Source organism: Lacerta agilis, chromosome 3, assembly GCF_009819535.1.
Source record: "Lacerta agilis isolate rLacAgi1 chromosome 3, rLacAgi1.pri, whole genome shotgun sequence".
Classification (NCBI taxonomy): Eukaryota; Metazoa; Chordata; class Lepidosauria; order Squamata; family Lacertidae; genus Lacerta; species Lacerta agilis.
Window position 1 is genome coordinate 89,687,285 of NC_046314.1, and position 14,668 is coordinate 89,701,952.

At 44.2% G+C, this 14,668-nt stretch overlaps 1 protein-coding gene across 2 annotated transcripts; it reads right to left on the bottom strand.

The window, feature by feature from the left end:
- Positions 1-6,090: 6,090 nt before the first annotated feature.
- Positions 6,091-11,900, bottom strand: FAM177B (family with sequence similarity 177 member B). 2 transcript variants are annotated; one of them, XM_033144710.1, is made up of 6 exons: positions 11,707-11,900; positions 11,413-11,466; positions 10,068-10,226; positions 9,053-9,119; positions 8,363-8,460; positions 6,091-6,365 (listed from the first exon to the last, which is right to left on the bottom strand). In XM_033144710.1, the coding sequence occupies exons 2-6, from the start codon at positions 11,437-11,439 to the stop codon at positions 6,168-6,170; spliced, it is 549 nt and encodes a 182-aa protein (XP_033000601.1). In that variant the 5' UTR covers positions 11,440-11,466; positions 11,707-11,900; the 3' UTR covers positions 6,091-6,167. The 2 variants fall into 2 exon arrangements, with proteins under 2 accessions (XP_033000601.1, XP_033000600.1); XM_033144709.1 differs by lacking the exon at positions 11,707-11,900 and having other exon boundaries at positions 11,413-11,671.
- Between the last annotated feature and the right edge of the window lie 2,768 nt (positions 11,901-14,668).

The following is a 14,668-nucleotide window of genomic DNA, read 5'->3' on the forward strand; positions in this document are numbered from 1 at the left end:
CCTTGTTGTGCAATTCACAATCCAAATGGGAGCACATCATACTCAACACAGGGATAGCCAGGGTAGTGCCTTCCAGATGTTCCAGATGTTCCCATCAGCCTCAACCAGAAAGTGATCAAGTGTGATAGCTAAATCAATATCACCACCTTGACGTGGGTGGCGCTGTGGGTTAAACCACAGAGACTAGGGCTTGCTGATCAGAAGGTTGGTGGTTCGAATCCCCGCAGCGGGGTGAGCTCCCGTTGCTTGGTCCCTGCTCCTGCTAACCTAGCAACTCAAAAGCACATCAAAGTGCAAGTAGATAAATAGGTACCGCTCTGGCGGGAAGGTAAACCGTGTTTCCGTGCGCTGCTCTGGTTCGCCATAAGTGGCTTAGTCATGCTAGTCACATGACCTGGAAGCTGTATGTCGCTCCCTCAGCTAGTAAAGCGAGATGAGCGCCGCAACCCCAGAGTCGTCCGGACTGGACCTAATGGTCAGGGGTCCCTTTACTATGCTTGCCAGAACATGAGTCAAGTTTCCTCCCCAAAATATGCAGAACAACACATACATAGGGCATGTTTGCATGTGAAGAATGCAGGAAAACAAAGCCGTTCTGTTGATGAAACCTACCGGTAAATGTGGGGTGAAAACTGAGGAAAGCTACAGTATACCTAAGGAAATACCCCTCCGTTCCAGAAGATGGATACTAACAAAGAGTCGGATGTAAAGCTAAAACACAGTTCATTTTGGGTATGCTGGACCTTATGCACCATTGCATTGTTAAAGGGTTTGTGAGGAGGGTAAGAGACAGGAAAATTCTACACACTTTGCAAACGACTGCATACACAGAGTTGTCACTAAGACCCGAGAGAGAAGATGCTTAAGCTCTGCAAGAGGGAGGCGATTGCAAGTAAAAACCGCAACTCTTCACTTTTAGCGTTATTCAGGAGGAAGGGTACTGCAGCCAACCGTAGAACCAGGCTTGGAGAGATTGAAGCCCTTCGTTCGTCCCACAGTTTGCTGGGCCAAATGCGGCTTCACGAGCAGCGGGGTGGGGGGGGGCTCCTCCTTTCATCAGCGGGACCTCGCGGCTCCCCCCGCAGTCGCGCGCTCACCTACCCAGTCCGCCCAGGGCAACACTGGGCCTCCTCTGCAACCGAGGCGCTCGCTACCTGCGCAAATCCCCGGGGCAGAAGCCCCCTGCCCGTCCCCCACCCCGCCGCTTCCCCGCGGAGCGCAGGACCAATTCCTACCTGGGTCCCTGCGAGGGAGGCGGGCGGGCGAGGGGGCGGTCCCTGCCCGGCTTGCTGCTGAGGGGGCGCGTGTGCAGCTTGTCGCCCTCGTCCTCCTCGTCCTCGTCCTCTCCCTTTCTCTCCGCGCCGCGTCTCTCTGCGGGGCAGGAAGTGAGCAGCCCCTCTGGCGTCCCCCGCCGTGGCCCTGTTACCATGGGACGGAATCCCTCTCGCTCCGGAAATCACTGCCGGGAAGAGGTCTGGGCCAGGGAGAGGGGGGGGGGGAGCAGCCGCCCATCTTGAGCGTTGCGCGCAGGCGGCCCCGCCATGTTGAGCGTGGCGCCTCCCCGATGCGGTCTAGTCTCGCTGCAGCCGCGGCTGGTCATAGGGCAGCTCCGAAGCGGCTTTTCCAGGAGCAGGGAAAGGTGGAAAAGCTTGGAGGGTGGTATGCGTGCCCTTGCTCCTTTCTAATACGTTTACCCCTTTGAGGAGGGGAGGGATATACAGTACTACCATTTTTTGACTCAGGGTCTCATAAAAACCTAGATCGAACAGCGAAATGCAGCTTGGGACTGTTAGATTATATACTGTACTTGAAATGCATGCTTTGAATGTGGTTTGAATGAATGCTGGATTCCGGGGGTGGGATAGGCATTTAGTCTTGCCTCCGTTTCTCTTTCTCCTGTCGTCGCCCATGTGTTGAATTTTAGATTGGAAGCCCCTCGGGGCAGGGATCTGCTCCTTTTGTACCCTGTAAAGCGCCATGTAAACTGATGGTGTCGTATGAATAACAGCGCAGGGAGCTCTCGCCCTTCTTGTAATCTTCCCAGCGCCTCTCCCCATGTGAACCAACCCTGGACCCTGCAGTCACCAGGTGAAGCCCTTTTCTGGGTGTCCTCTCCACAGGAGATCCACCAGAAGATGGAAACAAAAGAAGGGGTCTCTTCAGTGGGGGCTCCCCGCTTGTGGAATGCTCTCCCCAGGGAGGCTCCCTGCTGGTGCCAACTTTTTTCCATTTCAAGCACCAGGCAAAAGAAATTCCTTATCACATGGGGTTTTTGAATGGCTTAAAGTACTTGTTGCCTCTCTTGTGCTGCAGGATCTGCAAGTCCTGTCTTTTATTGGTATAGATGTGTTGTTTAAATTTTTTTGGGTGGTTTGCTATAATTTGTTCTAGACTAGAGTTTATATTGTGTTTGCTTTGAGTCACTGTGAAGAAAGTGAATGATGATGATGTACAGCAAAGACAACAAATAATGGGGTGGTGGTGGGACAAAATGGAATATGGATGAAAGGAAAGAAGGAAGGAAACACACACACACACACACACACACACACACACATAATTTTTAAAGTTGACCATAGGGAGTATGCTTGATGCTACTGCAAATGAATTTCTCCTAACTCCTAGCATCTAATTGGAGTCTGGGAGAAGTTCCATGAAAATATGGATTCACATGCCTGTGGAAGAATGATAAAGCAGCATTGCCATTTGGATTACATACTGTTCACATGTCTGTCATGCTAGGAGGTGATCCTGCTTGTAGAAAGGGATAGGGGGAATAAGGGTCAAATGCCTTTGTTTCATGCAGTACTCTGCAATTTAAGCACTTCTTGTTTTTTAAAGTCTGCTTCCCATATTGGAGTCACATTAACAAAAGTGTCCCCCCCCATTGATTAGCCTTATCGGTTGGTTAATGAATTAAGGATTTAAGCCCTAATTTTCATCCATTACATAAATGCTGAAAAGGTGAAATGCTCAAGGAAAGAATATAGCTGGGGCACCTGCATGTACTTGAAGAAAAGCATGCTGTTTTCAACCACAGGCAGTCAGACCTGGGGAGCAATTTGGTATATAATTGCTACCACCTCCTAAGGCACAGGACGTCTAACTTTGTTCCCTTTAGCAATGAATTATGGAAAAAAAGATACTGAAGTATTTTCAATTGTGTAACTTTTAAATTATGAAACTTCTGAATGGTTTTTTATAATAAAAAATAGGAAGGTGCCATTAATAACAATGTACTGTTGATATACATTATTTTCATGCTGCGCTGTGAATCTCTCTGAGTATCCAGAGATGAGATATGCCCACGAAGCGATTATGACTAATAGCTGAGGACTGTAAAACTGAAGTATAAACAAAGCAGGAAATAAACACAGCTAGACTGCTTTTTCACCATTTAAGTGAAGTATTCAAGAGTGGGGCTTAGACCTTGCTGGCTCTGGAAATCTGAAACGGTGGCCCTGACATAAAGCTCTTTTCATGGTACAGATAATCCTTCCCATGGACACCAGGTTGTTTCTGTACTCTCACGCCTTCTCAGAGAAGGGGAAAGAGTTGAAAGGGATGATAAGAATATTTCTGACTCAATCCTTAACACTGTTAAAAATTCACCCTCTTGCTCTGCATAACAAACATAATCCCCTCAGGAACTGGATAACCTGTCAGTTGCCAGATTCACATACTTACGTAAATATATTCTTATCTATCGGGTTTTATGCTCAGGGAGGCTCCAATCCCCTATAACCTTTGAGTCCCAAAAACATTTTCTTTGCAGACAGCTGTGCCTTACACTAGAGCTGACATCTTTTTCTCTCTCTTTTTGGCAAGGTTCCTATGGGTTTGGTGGGGAGGGGGCTAACACGTGAGCTTCCAAATGGTATTGGAAATACAATTCCCATCACCCCTGACCATAGCCCTTGCTGCCTTGGGCTGCCAGAAGTTTGAATCCAACATCCGGGGGGGGGGGCGCACATATTAGCTACCCCTGCTTTCATAACTGCTGTAATAGGAGAAAGCTGCACCCGTTGAATTTAAATTAGCAGGCAGCTTTTAAGGCCATAGAGTCTCCAGCACAAAGGCAGCAGTCTAATTGGAGACCTTTATTCCATCTGAAATAGCAAATGTTTTCCCTGTGATAATATTCAGCTATGTTCGATCACACATCATACTTAGCTGAATAAAAAAGGCTCTGGCAACTGATGCTTTTCTCACCTTTACAGTGGGAACTTGGGCAATAAACTGGTGTTCATCTCTGTAGGATGCATTCAAACTTATTGCCTCTGAGCATTTGTGAAGTCTGCTCCTTTAGTATTGTATCTCCAGATGGAGATTATGGGAAGATTTGAGGCCCAGTGTGTAACTTTTTAAAAAAAACAGCAACAACTTTTTCATCCTAGCGTCAAATATATCTGAAAGTGACCTTAAGAGAATCGCACTAATTCTGGTTGATCAAATAATCTCCTGAGACAACCAGGAAATTGTGTAGAATGTACGATATATATTGAATGATGCAAGCAAGAGTCATACAGTGAGATCAATTTCATGTAAGTGTAACTTTAAATATGCTATCCGATTCTGTTTGACTGGTTTAGCATGATGACCTCATCTTTGATTGGAGATGGAAGAAGGCACTGGTGTCTCATTTTGTCCAGTTGATAAAAACACTTGGCCTGGAAACCAACTATAGCAGTGGTGGAATACCTATGGTCCTCTAGATATTGCTGGACTGCAACCCAGCATTCGTACTGCTTATGCTGGCTGGGGCAGATGAAAGCTGGAGTCCACATCTGCAGGGCTAAGAGTTGTCCCACCACTATTTTAGAGCCTCCCCACTTCTCTCTTTGCCACCTATTCCCATAGAAAATGATATGACTACAGTTCAAGACTAGGTGCAATTTTATTTTGGACGTCTGGTCGTTTTGGGGAGACCTGGAGGTGCTTTGAAAAGCCACCATTGTACTTTGCATGCTGTGCCACAATCTTTGGTAAAACAAGGTGTACAAGTTTCATAGCTGCACACTGAAAAAAACAGAAATAGGCGATGGAACCAAAACCAACACAGCTGCACAACAAAACTGTGCATGGTTTGGGGTAAGTGTTGTAGGCACTTAGGAAAGAATGACCAGTAACACATTTTGCTCTCCTACCCTCAGGATAGTTTTGACCCCCCCCCCCCAACTGTTTTTGGTATATGAAAAGGATAGCTACTCATCACTGCCAGAGAGCATCCCTAAACAAGCTGGTCCAAAAAACCTTTGGACCAGATGGCAGCGGTAGGGACCAAGGCATTTCCCTTTTAAGGGGTATACTCCCTCTTTCTCCCAATTTCCCCCTTATACTTTCTCTTGAATAAACTTAATTGAATTCTTCGGCTGTCCTGGATTCTTGTAACATTCAAAGGGCAGATTGTCCCTCCATGCTGCTTAATTAAAACCCCTCACCAAAAGCATCCAAATGCAGGCCTTCCCCTTGGGAACAGTCATGCTGAGTTGGGCAGTGATATTCTCAGAGCCATCAAAATGGATGCAGGTTGGAACCATCATGCCAAAACCAGGTGAACTCACACCAAAGTCATGTTTTGCTCTGCCACCTTGATTCAAAATGATGCCCAGCAGCTGCGTGATGAAGATGACTGCCTCCACCTTGGGAACCCTTGAGTCACATTTGGCAATGATACCTCACGGGGCATCCCATAGAGAACAGACAGACAGCCAAACAAACAAACACAAGCCACTTTCCAAAATATATAGTAGGTTCTTCCCTGAATAAAACATTTTGTGTAAATAAACCAAATAATTACTCCCCAACAAGGTGGGCTGCTAAAGTGCCAATTCAAACCCAGATTAGAACCACCAAATTAACAGGAACCATTTTCAAGCTGAATGAATTTGTTGTGAAAACAAAAGCAGCCAAGTCTCTTTTTACTAGCAGTCTGTTGTCTTGGGACAACTTGAAAAGTCAACCTCAAAATTGGAGATTGTCGTGCAGTGCCACCTTGTGGTGAAATATAACGAGACTACCTCCCAATTAAAATTGACGAGTTTATATTCTGGGCATGAAGTTCCAGTAACAGAAGGCAAAGCTGTGTGTGTGTTTTTTTTATTCAAAGCATTCCATCTTTAGATGTGCATCAAGTGCTTATTTACAAACTTTACAGTGGCTAAAGTTCATTTTTTTGGACTGGGGAGGCTACCTTCAAGTTCATTGACCATTGCAACAGTGTTTTCCGGAGAATAGGCAGGTGTCTCTTTAGAATCAATGGACCCATATCCAAAGCTCTGCCTCTCCAGGTGCTCTTTTTCATTTGATGCAACCGTCCTCTCCATCTCCTGCATCTCTTCACCATCTTCATCACTTTCACTTTCCTGAAACAAACCCCCAGACAATAGCAAATTCAGGGCACAAAACCAAAACAATTTGGATGTCTCAAGGGAGGCATGTGACAACAGCTAGACAAATGTTTTCTTATTTTACATAAGAAGAGCCTACTGGATCAGGACAGTGGTCCACAATGTCCACAGGAATCTCACATTCTCCTGTCCTGCAGTTTCCAGCTGACAAGCCAAGTGTCCCCATCTTATATTGGTGCAGCTTGTACTTCCTGCCCAAATTTATAACCTTACATTTGTCCCTACTGAAATTCATTTTGTTAGCTTGCGCCCAGTTCTCCAATCTGTCCTTAACTTTAGCTACCCCTCCCAGTTTGGTGTCATCTGCAAATTTGAAGAGCATCCCGTCAATTCATTCATCCTAGTCATTTATAAAGATGTTGAACAACAACAGGCCCAGGACAGAACCCTGAGGCACCCCACTTTTCATTTTATTTTCCAGGATGATGAGGAACCTTTACTGACCACTCTGGGTTCAGTCACAACCAGCGTTCAACAGTGGAACAGACTCTGAAGATGATTGACCCTCCTTCACTGGAGATTTCAAAGCAGGTTGGATGGCCATCTGTCATGGATGCTTTAGCTGAGAATTGTGCATGACAGGAGTTTGGACTAGATGACCCCAGGGTCTCTTCCAGCTCTACAGTTCTATGATTCTATGACCATGGAGGCAGAGCACGGCCATCATGGCTAATAGCCATTAACAGCCTTTACCATTTTTTTATAATCAAGTGGTACATAAGTACTAGTGGAAGCTGAAACGTAGCAGAATGGAAACAGCACTGATTGTGATAAACGCAGAACAGGACAGCCTGCCCATATTCCTAAGCCACAGCCCACCCTATTCAGCCAAAGGAAAAGCTTTTGGGAGCCCTCAGGAAGACACCAAGGGGGAGAAGGAAAGAGTGAAAAAGTCACCTTTCCTCTCATCTCCTTTGCTGGTGTTTCTCTGGATCCAACAACATTAGAATTTATTTTAGGTATATCATCAGATGTAAAAGCAGACCTGACATTTTGAAGAAAAATAAGTGTTGTTGCTTCCAGCCTCAGCACAGTTGGAAACCACTTTTAGGTTTCTACATCACAGGCCAACTTCTCACAAAACAGCAGGTGAAATGGTAAATCTGTACCTAGTTCACATGCTGTTTTGAGGAAAAAATGGCCTATGATGCAAAGTCTATAAGCAGTTTCCAGCTGTGCTGTGGCTGACCCTTGCGGGGGCAGGGGAAGAATAAGTCTTCCATATCACTCAAAATTGCATAAATTCAGGCTGGAGCTGTGAGAGAGTGCTATCTTAAGAAATGCCCCCCATCCCATCCCCCCATCCCACACTAAACTAGGTGTCAGGGGAAAGGAATGCAAGTTTTCTAGAAAAAGATGAAAGTCTTGTGGAATCCCACCTGCTACAAGTAATTCTTCCCTTATCAGCTGTTTTGGAGACTTGCTTGCAGAAACACTTAAAAGGGACCAGCAGGAACACAAGGTGTTTGTTTTGGGAAGCAAGTGCTAACATGCCTTTTATATTCCCATGTAACCCAATTTCAAAAGGACCCTCCTTTGTTATTTCCTGCCAAACTTCACAGCCAGGCCCATTTCTCTTTGCTTTTCAGAGATCCCCACATCCAAAGCTGATTGCATTCCAGCCTCATCCTTATTGTCGCTCAGCAGACTCACAAGAAAACAGGAGGGCTTATCCCTGAGCAGCTTCTTAGCCTCCAATGAAACAGCCAGATAACCGGGCAATCGGTAAACAGATTTGCTCTGAATTCTCTGAAGAGTTGCCAGAGAAAAGGAAGTCATTCCCTGGAGATAAATTCAATAGGATCGGTGCTGTAGGCCTGAGCCATAATCGTTCGAAGATTGAGTAGAATTGCAAACAGTCTGCAAAGCAACCCTAATTAACCAAACATAAACAATCCCAATGATATTAATTCCTGTTGCTTTTGCTCCACTTGGAGCTATACTACACTTACCTTGCTCTGTGTCCTGTAGTATTCGTCTATTGCATATTGATATTTGGATTCATTGAGTCCAAACAGCGCGGCAAACTTCCCACCAAGGAATTCGCAAGCTGTAAGGATATTGAAGAAAAACAGCAATTGGGACCTTCATCTTAAAGAGAGAGAATAGGAAATGGATAGAAGAGAAGTGGGAATCACCAGTGGATCCTAACAGGTACAATAAGCCACATCCTACCTGAGTTGAGCTCATGTCGATCTCTAGCTTGTGAGCAGAGTATATGGAGATCAAAAGATGGGCCATAGTGCAACTTGGTTTATGCGGACTATGGATGCACATTAATCCTCCCACACCACATGCACATTTTAAGTTACATTAAAATGGCCTTCTCCAACCTGGTGCCCCTCCAGATGTCGTTGGACTACAACTCCCATCAACCTCAGTCAGCATGGTTACTGGTCAGGGAAGATGGGAGTTGTAGTCCAATAACATCTGGAGGGCCCTAAGCTGGCGGTGGCTATAGTAAGGCTTTGTTCCTGGTTTGCTGGATGAAGATGAAGATAGACAGACCTTCGCACCCAGGAGCAGAAGACTTAACCAATGTCCACCCAACACGGGCATTTTTTTAAAGCAATTGTGAATTGATATGGTGACTGTTCTCACCCCATCAATTTGACAACCATATTGTAAAGAAAAACGCTTACTAAAAAAAGTTGTCGCTGCTATTCGAAGGACCCAAAATCGCAGGTAACTAGCCCAGGAGAGGCCAACCTATGAAACAAAAGCAACGTTTTACCAATGATAGTACAGAAACTCATTTACCACTCCATTAACAGCAGGATTATATATTTGAGATTGGGGCTGTGGATGTCTCTTTTGACCTCAGAAGACAAAATGTCTTCCTTACAACTCAAAAACCTCTTTCTTGCCCTTATAAGTGAAACTATAGAGAGCTTTCTTTTTTCATGGGTGTTTAAAATTTGGTAGGGCCTTCACATCCAATTATATGTCTCCTCCAATATTTGTAATTTCTTGTAGAAAACACCTCCTCTCATTCAAAAAATAAAGATGCAGATTTGGCAGGAGTTGAGATGCAGATTTGGCAGGAGGTTGGACTGGATGGCCCTTGTGGTTTCTTCCAACTCTATGATTCTATGAGATGGGGAGAGGAACACTTGGACCTCTGCTGTTTAGGTGACTCTCCATGACTAGAATGAAATAATCTTGTCCTTGTTCCTCCCCCTCATTATAAACTACTATAATCCAAACCAAATGAAGTGGCAGGAGTTGAGATGGGGAGAGGAACACTTAGACCTCTGCTGTTTAGGTGACTCTCCATGACTAGAATTAAATAATACAGCCAGGCCTCCGGAATGGATCCTGTCCATAACTAGAGGTAGCACTGTACTGAGATTTTAAATTACCTGATTTATGCTGTGCAGGCATATTGCTTTTCAAGCACATTCAAAGCACATTATTTTTGTCAAAGAATTCTGGGCACTGTCATTACAATTCCCAGCCACCTTGAACAAACTACAGTGCCCAGAATTCTTTGTGGGGTGTGTGTGGATTGTGCTTTAAAGGTATAGTGTGTATGCAGTGGGAAATTAGATACATTTACTGTAATTGCTTTTTGTTTTGTGTTATTAGCTGCCCTGGGAGTATATTTTTTAAATTTAAGGTTATATACAAATTTGCTGTTTTTAAAAATATTCTCACAGTGTTGGGAAGTGGATTATGGTCGCTTTCCTCCACATCTTCTTCCTCTGTGCTGTATTCTTCCATCGTTTCACCACTTGTAAAATGAATAATCCTCCTTGGAAGTTTCCCCCCCTTTGAACCTTCATCTCCTGGCTGTTTGCCACCATTTTCTTCATCCTGCTCATCAGAAAGATGGTGATCAGCTGAGACAATTTTAGGAAAATTGTGGGAGCATCCATATGCATCAATATTTTTATTTCACTCATGGTGTGTTGGTAATAAGGTTGTGCGCTGAACATATCCTCTATGTATATATCACATATGCATATGGAAGCTACTTAACATTCCATTGCACTCTTTGCTACTTTTGGCCACACTTTTAAGAGTGACCAAGAAACTAAAAACCAAGCAGAGCTATGAAGACAAGAGCAGGCTTGATTCTAGCGTATGAGTCCTCCAGTTGTTGAAGTACAGCTGCCATCATCCCTGACTACCAGCTATACTGGGTGAGGATGATGGGAGTTGGGGACCAACAATATCTAGAGGACACTCATGTTGGCTACCCCTATTCTAGGATAACAGGGAAGAGGTTCAGGACACACAAACACACCCCATGACATGCCCAAATTGTTTTAAATTTGTGCTTAGCTAGAGAGAAAGTGTTTGTCTTCTCAGGCCGATAAAGTATAAAATATTAGAGTCTATATGTGTTGATTGGGATGCGGGTGGCGCTGTGGGTTAAACCACAGAGCCTAGGGCTTGCTGATCAGAAGGTCGGCGGTTCGAATCCCCACGATGGGGTGAGCTCCCGTTGTTCAGTCCCAGCTCCTGCCCACCTAGCAGTTCGAAAGCACATCAAAGTGCAAGTAGATCAATAGGTACCGCTCTGGTGGGAAGGTAAATGGCATTTCCGTGCGCTGCTCTGGTTCGCCAGAAGTGGCTTTGTCATGCTGGCCACATGACCCGGAAGCTGTACACCAGCTCCCTCGGCCAGTAACGCGAGATGAGCGCCACAACCCCAGAGTCGGACACGACTGGACCTAATGGTCAGGGGTCCCTTTACCTTTACGTGTTGATTATGGATCGCTCAGGGCTTCAGCACAGTACATAGAATCGTATTGTGCACTTAAAATATTTTGCACACATACTTTACAATGCATTGGGGGATCCTGCTGAAAACACATCTAGCTCTGGAGCAGAAAATTTTGTTTACTGCTCCATTATCTCCCAGCTACTGTGACAAACAGCAGGGGAGTTAAAAGCGTTCAAAAGGTTCAAAGGATTTTCTCCTCCGCAGTGTGTGAGGAATTATAATAGGCAGCTATTCCTAAAGATCTATTAAAAACCCACAGTAGTCACTCACCTTCAGAATCCCTTGGCTATCTTCCATCACAGAAATGAAAATCTGACTAAATTGCTGAAGAAGTTGGGAGGAAAACAAGAAAACATAACTGGACCTCCTCCTCTTTTGAGGAAATTAGCAGCTCCTAACTGAAGACACTAGCCAGGAAAAGCAGAACTGTTTCAGGAGGGTATTGTGCTCATAAAAAGGGCTGGCTGTATTTGAATTGTGGGCTGGGCTTTTTTCTTCTTTTTTTCTGTTATGCAGATCTAAATGATTGCAACAGAGAGGTGGAGAGCCAAGAGGAACAAGTACCTGCAAAAATGATAGTTTAGGAGGCTGCAAAATGTGTAATTTCTTTTTTCCAAATCTAGTTTTAGGGATTCATTTTCAGCACCTCCTTTTTAAAAAATGTTTAACAAGGTTAAAAGTCACAGTCGTATTTGCTCTTTCCCAGCAGCTAACCAGCCAGAATCAACGCCACACCTTTGTTGAATTGAGAGAAGCTGCTTGTGACCAGGGATGCCGCGCCACCTACTGCTTATTTTGTGAAAGTGCCACGTGTTAGGAAGTTACACGTAGCAATCGCAGGTCTTCTAGCTATGCTGCAGATTCCCGACAGAACCGACTTGAACAAGCCATTATCTCATTTTTTAATCAGAAGCTTTTGTCGTATGCATAGCAAAGAATAAGGCATAATCTGACCTGGTATGGGGATATTTATTTTGAGTTTAACTGCTCCAAAGCTTGAATGATTCTTTTCGGATCTGATTCAGTCTGGTAATAGGTTTAAATTTATAGTGTATCAAAGTATTCAAAATTATTCATAGTCTCTCACTGTCAGGAGTCCAAACAACAGTCCTATAAGGTAGGCCAGCCTTTCTAAACTTTGGGTACCCAAATGCTATTGGACTACAACTCCCATCATCCCTAGAGAGAAGGCTCAGCAGTCAGGGATGATGGTCCATCAAAATCTGGTTGGGGCAAGGCTGAGAAAAGCAGAGCTAGGCGATTCTTTGCATATCGCAAAGGGGCAGAGGTTAAGAGATGGGGCAGCCGTGAAGGCACATTATGGGATGTGGGGGGGGGGGGACAAGTTGCTGCTGCTGATATTCCAGTTTCCACACAATTGCTTTGCCTCTGACCCACCCTACTGAAATATACTGGCTTGCCTAAGTCATGTAGGGAGTTCATAGGTGAGACGAATTTAACCTGGGAGATGTCCCCAGCTCATGACATCACGACACCCCGCCCCCAGAGGGTGCCTCCGTTCGCCACCCCGGGTAGCGAGGAGGCTTCCTCCGCGCCTGGTCAAACTTCTCTTTATAGTATCTTGTCCACTACAAGTAGCATGTGATAATTCACAAAATTATCAGCAGCATCACAATTCTTAAGTGCAGAGTTGTCTTTGCAACAATATATTAATATCCAGCTGTGTGTAAGGCTGTATCACAGGACTCATCAGGACACAAGCAGATTTATTTGAATTAAAGGAATCAAGTACCTTTGGCCTCAGTACAGGTTCTCACATGCTTAGACAAAGATGCTTAGCTATGATACATACTAATCTTTTGAGCTCGAGCACTGCATGCTCAGTGAAAACTTGGGTGTAACACATGCTGCTTTAGTGTTTCTTCGTTGAAAACCAATAATCCTACTGATTTGTCCAAGATATCCAAAGGGGAAATTAAGCTTTTAGGGTGGAGTGTCTCTAACAAAGCTAGCTATTTCCTGTGTGCTAAAATAAAACATAAAACAGCCCAGAGAGATTTCAGGCATACTGTTTATCATAGCATATTGTTTGCTGAAACTGCAGCTTATGAAGTTCTTTTTTTATTAAAGGCCATATCATGCCGACAAATTTATATATCTGGTTTAATAAAAATTGTTTAACACTAGTATCCCAAGCTCTGTTAAGTCTCTTAAACCTTGCATTACTCTCAGTTCATGTAAATATATATTATTATTTATATATTATTTATATATAATAAATATGTATATATATTTATTTATTATTTATATATATTTATTATTATTATATATTATTTATATATATAAATAATTTGTACAGTCCACTTTAACGTGTGGTTTACAAGAAAATAGTGTCACTTTCAAAATCTGGTACAGCAAGAGAAGTTACACAGCGTAGTGGATAGTGTTGGACTAAGACATGGAAGACTGCGGTACAATTCCCACTCACCTGGGTCACATTGGGCCGCTTACTGACTCTCAGCCTATCCTACCTCACAGGGATGTTGCAAGGATAAAATGGGGAGGGGAGAGCTACGTACACCACCTTAAACTCCCTGGAGGAAAGGTGGGATGGAAATGTCAGAACAATAAGGAAAACCAATTATCCAGGCTGTATTTCCTGCCATAATAATAATAATTTATTACTTATACCCCACCCATCTGACCGGGTTGCCCCAACCGCTCTGGGTGGCTTCCAAGAAAATATAAAATATCAAACATTAAAAGCTTCTCCATACAGGGCTGCCTTCAGAAGGTTGTAAAGTTGTTTATCTGTTTGTCATCTGCAGGGCGGGTGCCACTACTAAGAAGGCCCTCTGCCTGGTTCCCTGTAACTTCGCTTCTCATAGTGAGGGAACTGACAGAAGGCCCTTGGAGCTGGACCTGAACGATGGGGGTGGAGAAGCTTCTTCAGCTATAGTGGGTCCCTGTTGTCATACCAGGCAGCAGTTCCCACCAAAATTTCCTTGAGGCTGGGGAGCCTTCCCAGTGCATCAGCAACATCAGAGCAGCTAAGCCAAGAGGTATTCAGAGGGGTTACATCATGGGTAGGCAAACTTAAGGCCTTCTAAATCCGGCCTGTGGACAGTCTGGGAATCAGCGTGTTTTCACTTGAGTAGAGTGTATCCTTTTATTTAAAATGCATCTATGGGTTATTTGTGGGGCATAGGAATTCATTCATCCCCCCTCCAAATATAGTCTGGCCCCCCACAAGGTCTGAACTGGCCCCCTGCTGAAAAGGTTTGCTGACCTCTGGGGGTTACATGGTCCCACTGCGACATCAGGGATCTGCTGAAGAATTAACACTCGCAGCCTACAAGCTGTCAACATGCTAGGCATTTTATTATTCATACAGCTCCATCAACATACATGGTGCTTTACAGAGCAGTGTTTTAAAATCAATTGCTACATTTCCCATCAGATACATTTTAATTATGAGTGCATAAGGAAAAGCAGCCCAACAATCAAAAAATAATATGAAAATGTTCAGCTTGCATGTTAAGCAATTCATTCGTCCATAAAGTCC

What these genes read in the sequence shown, in the direction of transcription:
- FAM177B (XM_033144710.1), bottom strand. Translation starts at nt 11,439, where the DNA reads ATGGAAGATAGCCAAGGGATTCTGAAG. An exon ending in ATAATCCACTTCCCAACACT is followed by an intron (nt 9,120 to 10,067) that starts GTGAGAATATTT and finishes TTTGTTTCATAG; the next exon opens with GTTGGCCTCTCCTGGGCTAG. An exon ending in ACTACAGGACACAGAGCAAG is followed by an intron (nt 6,366 to 8,362) that starts GTAAGTGTAGTA and finishes GGTTTGTTTCAG; the next exon opens with GAAAGTGAAAGTGATGAAGA.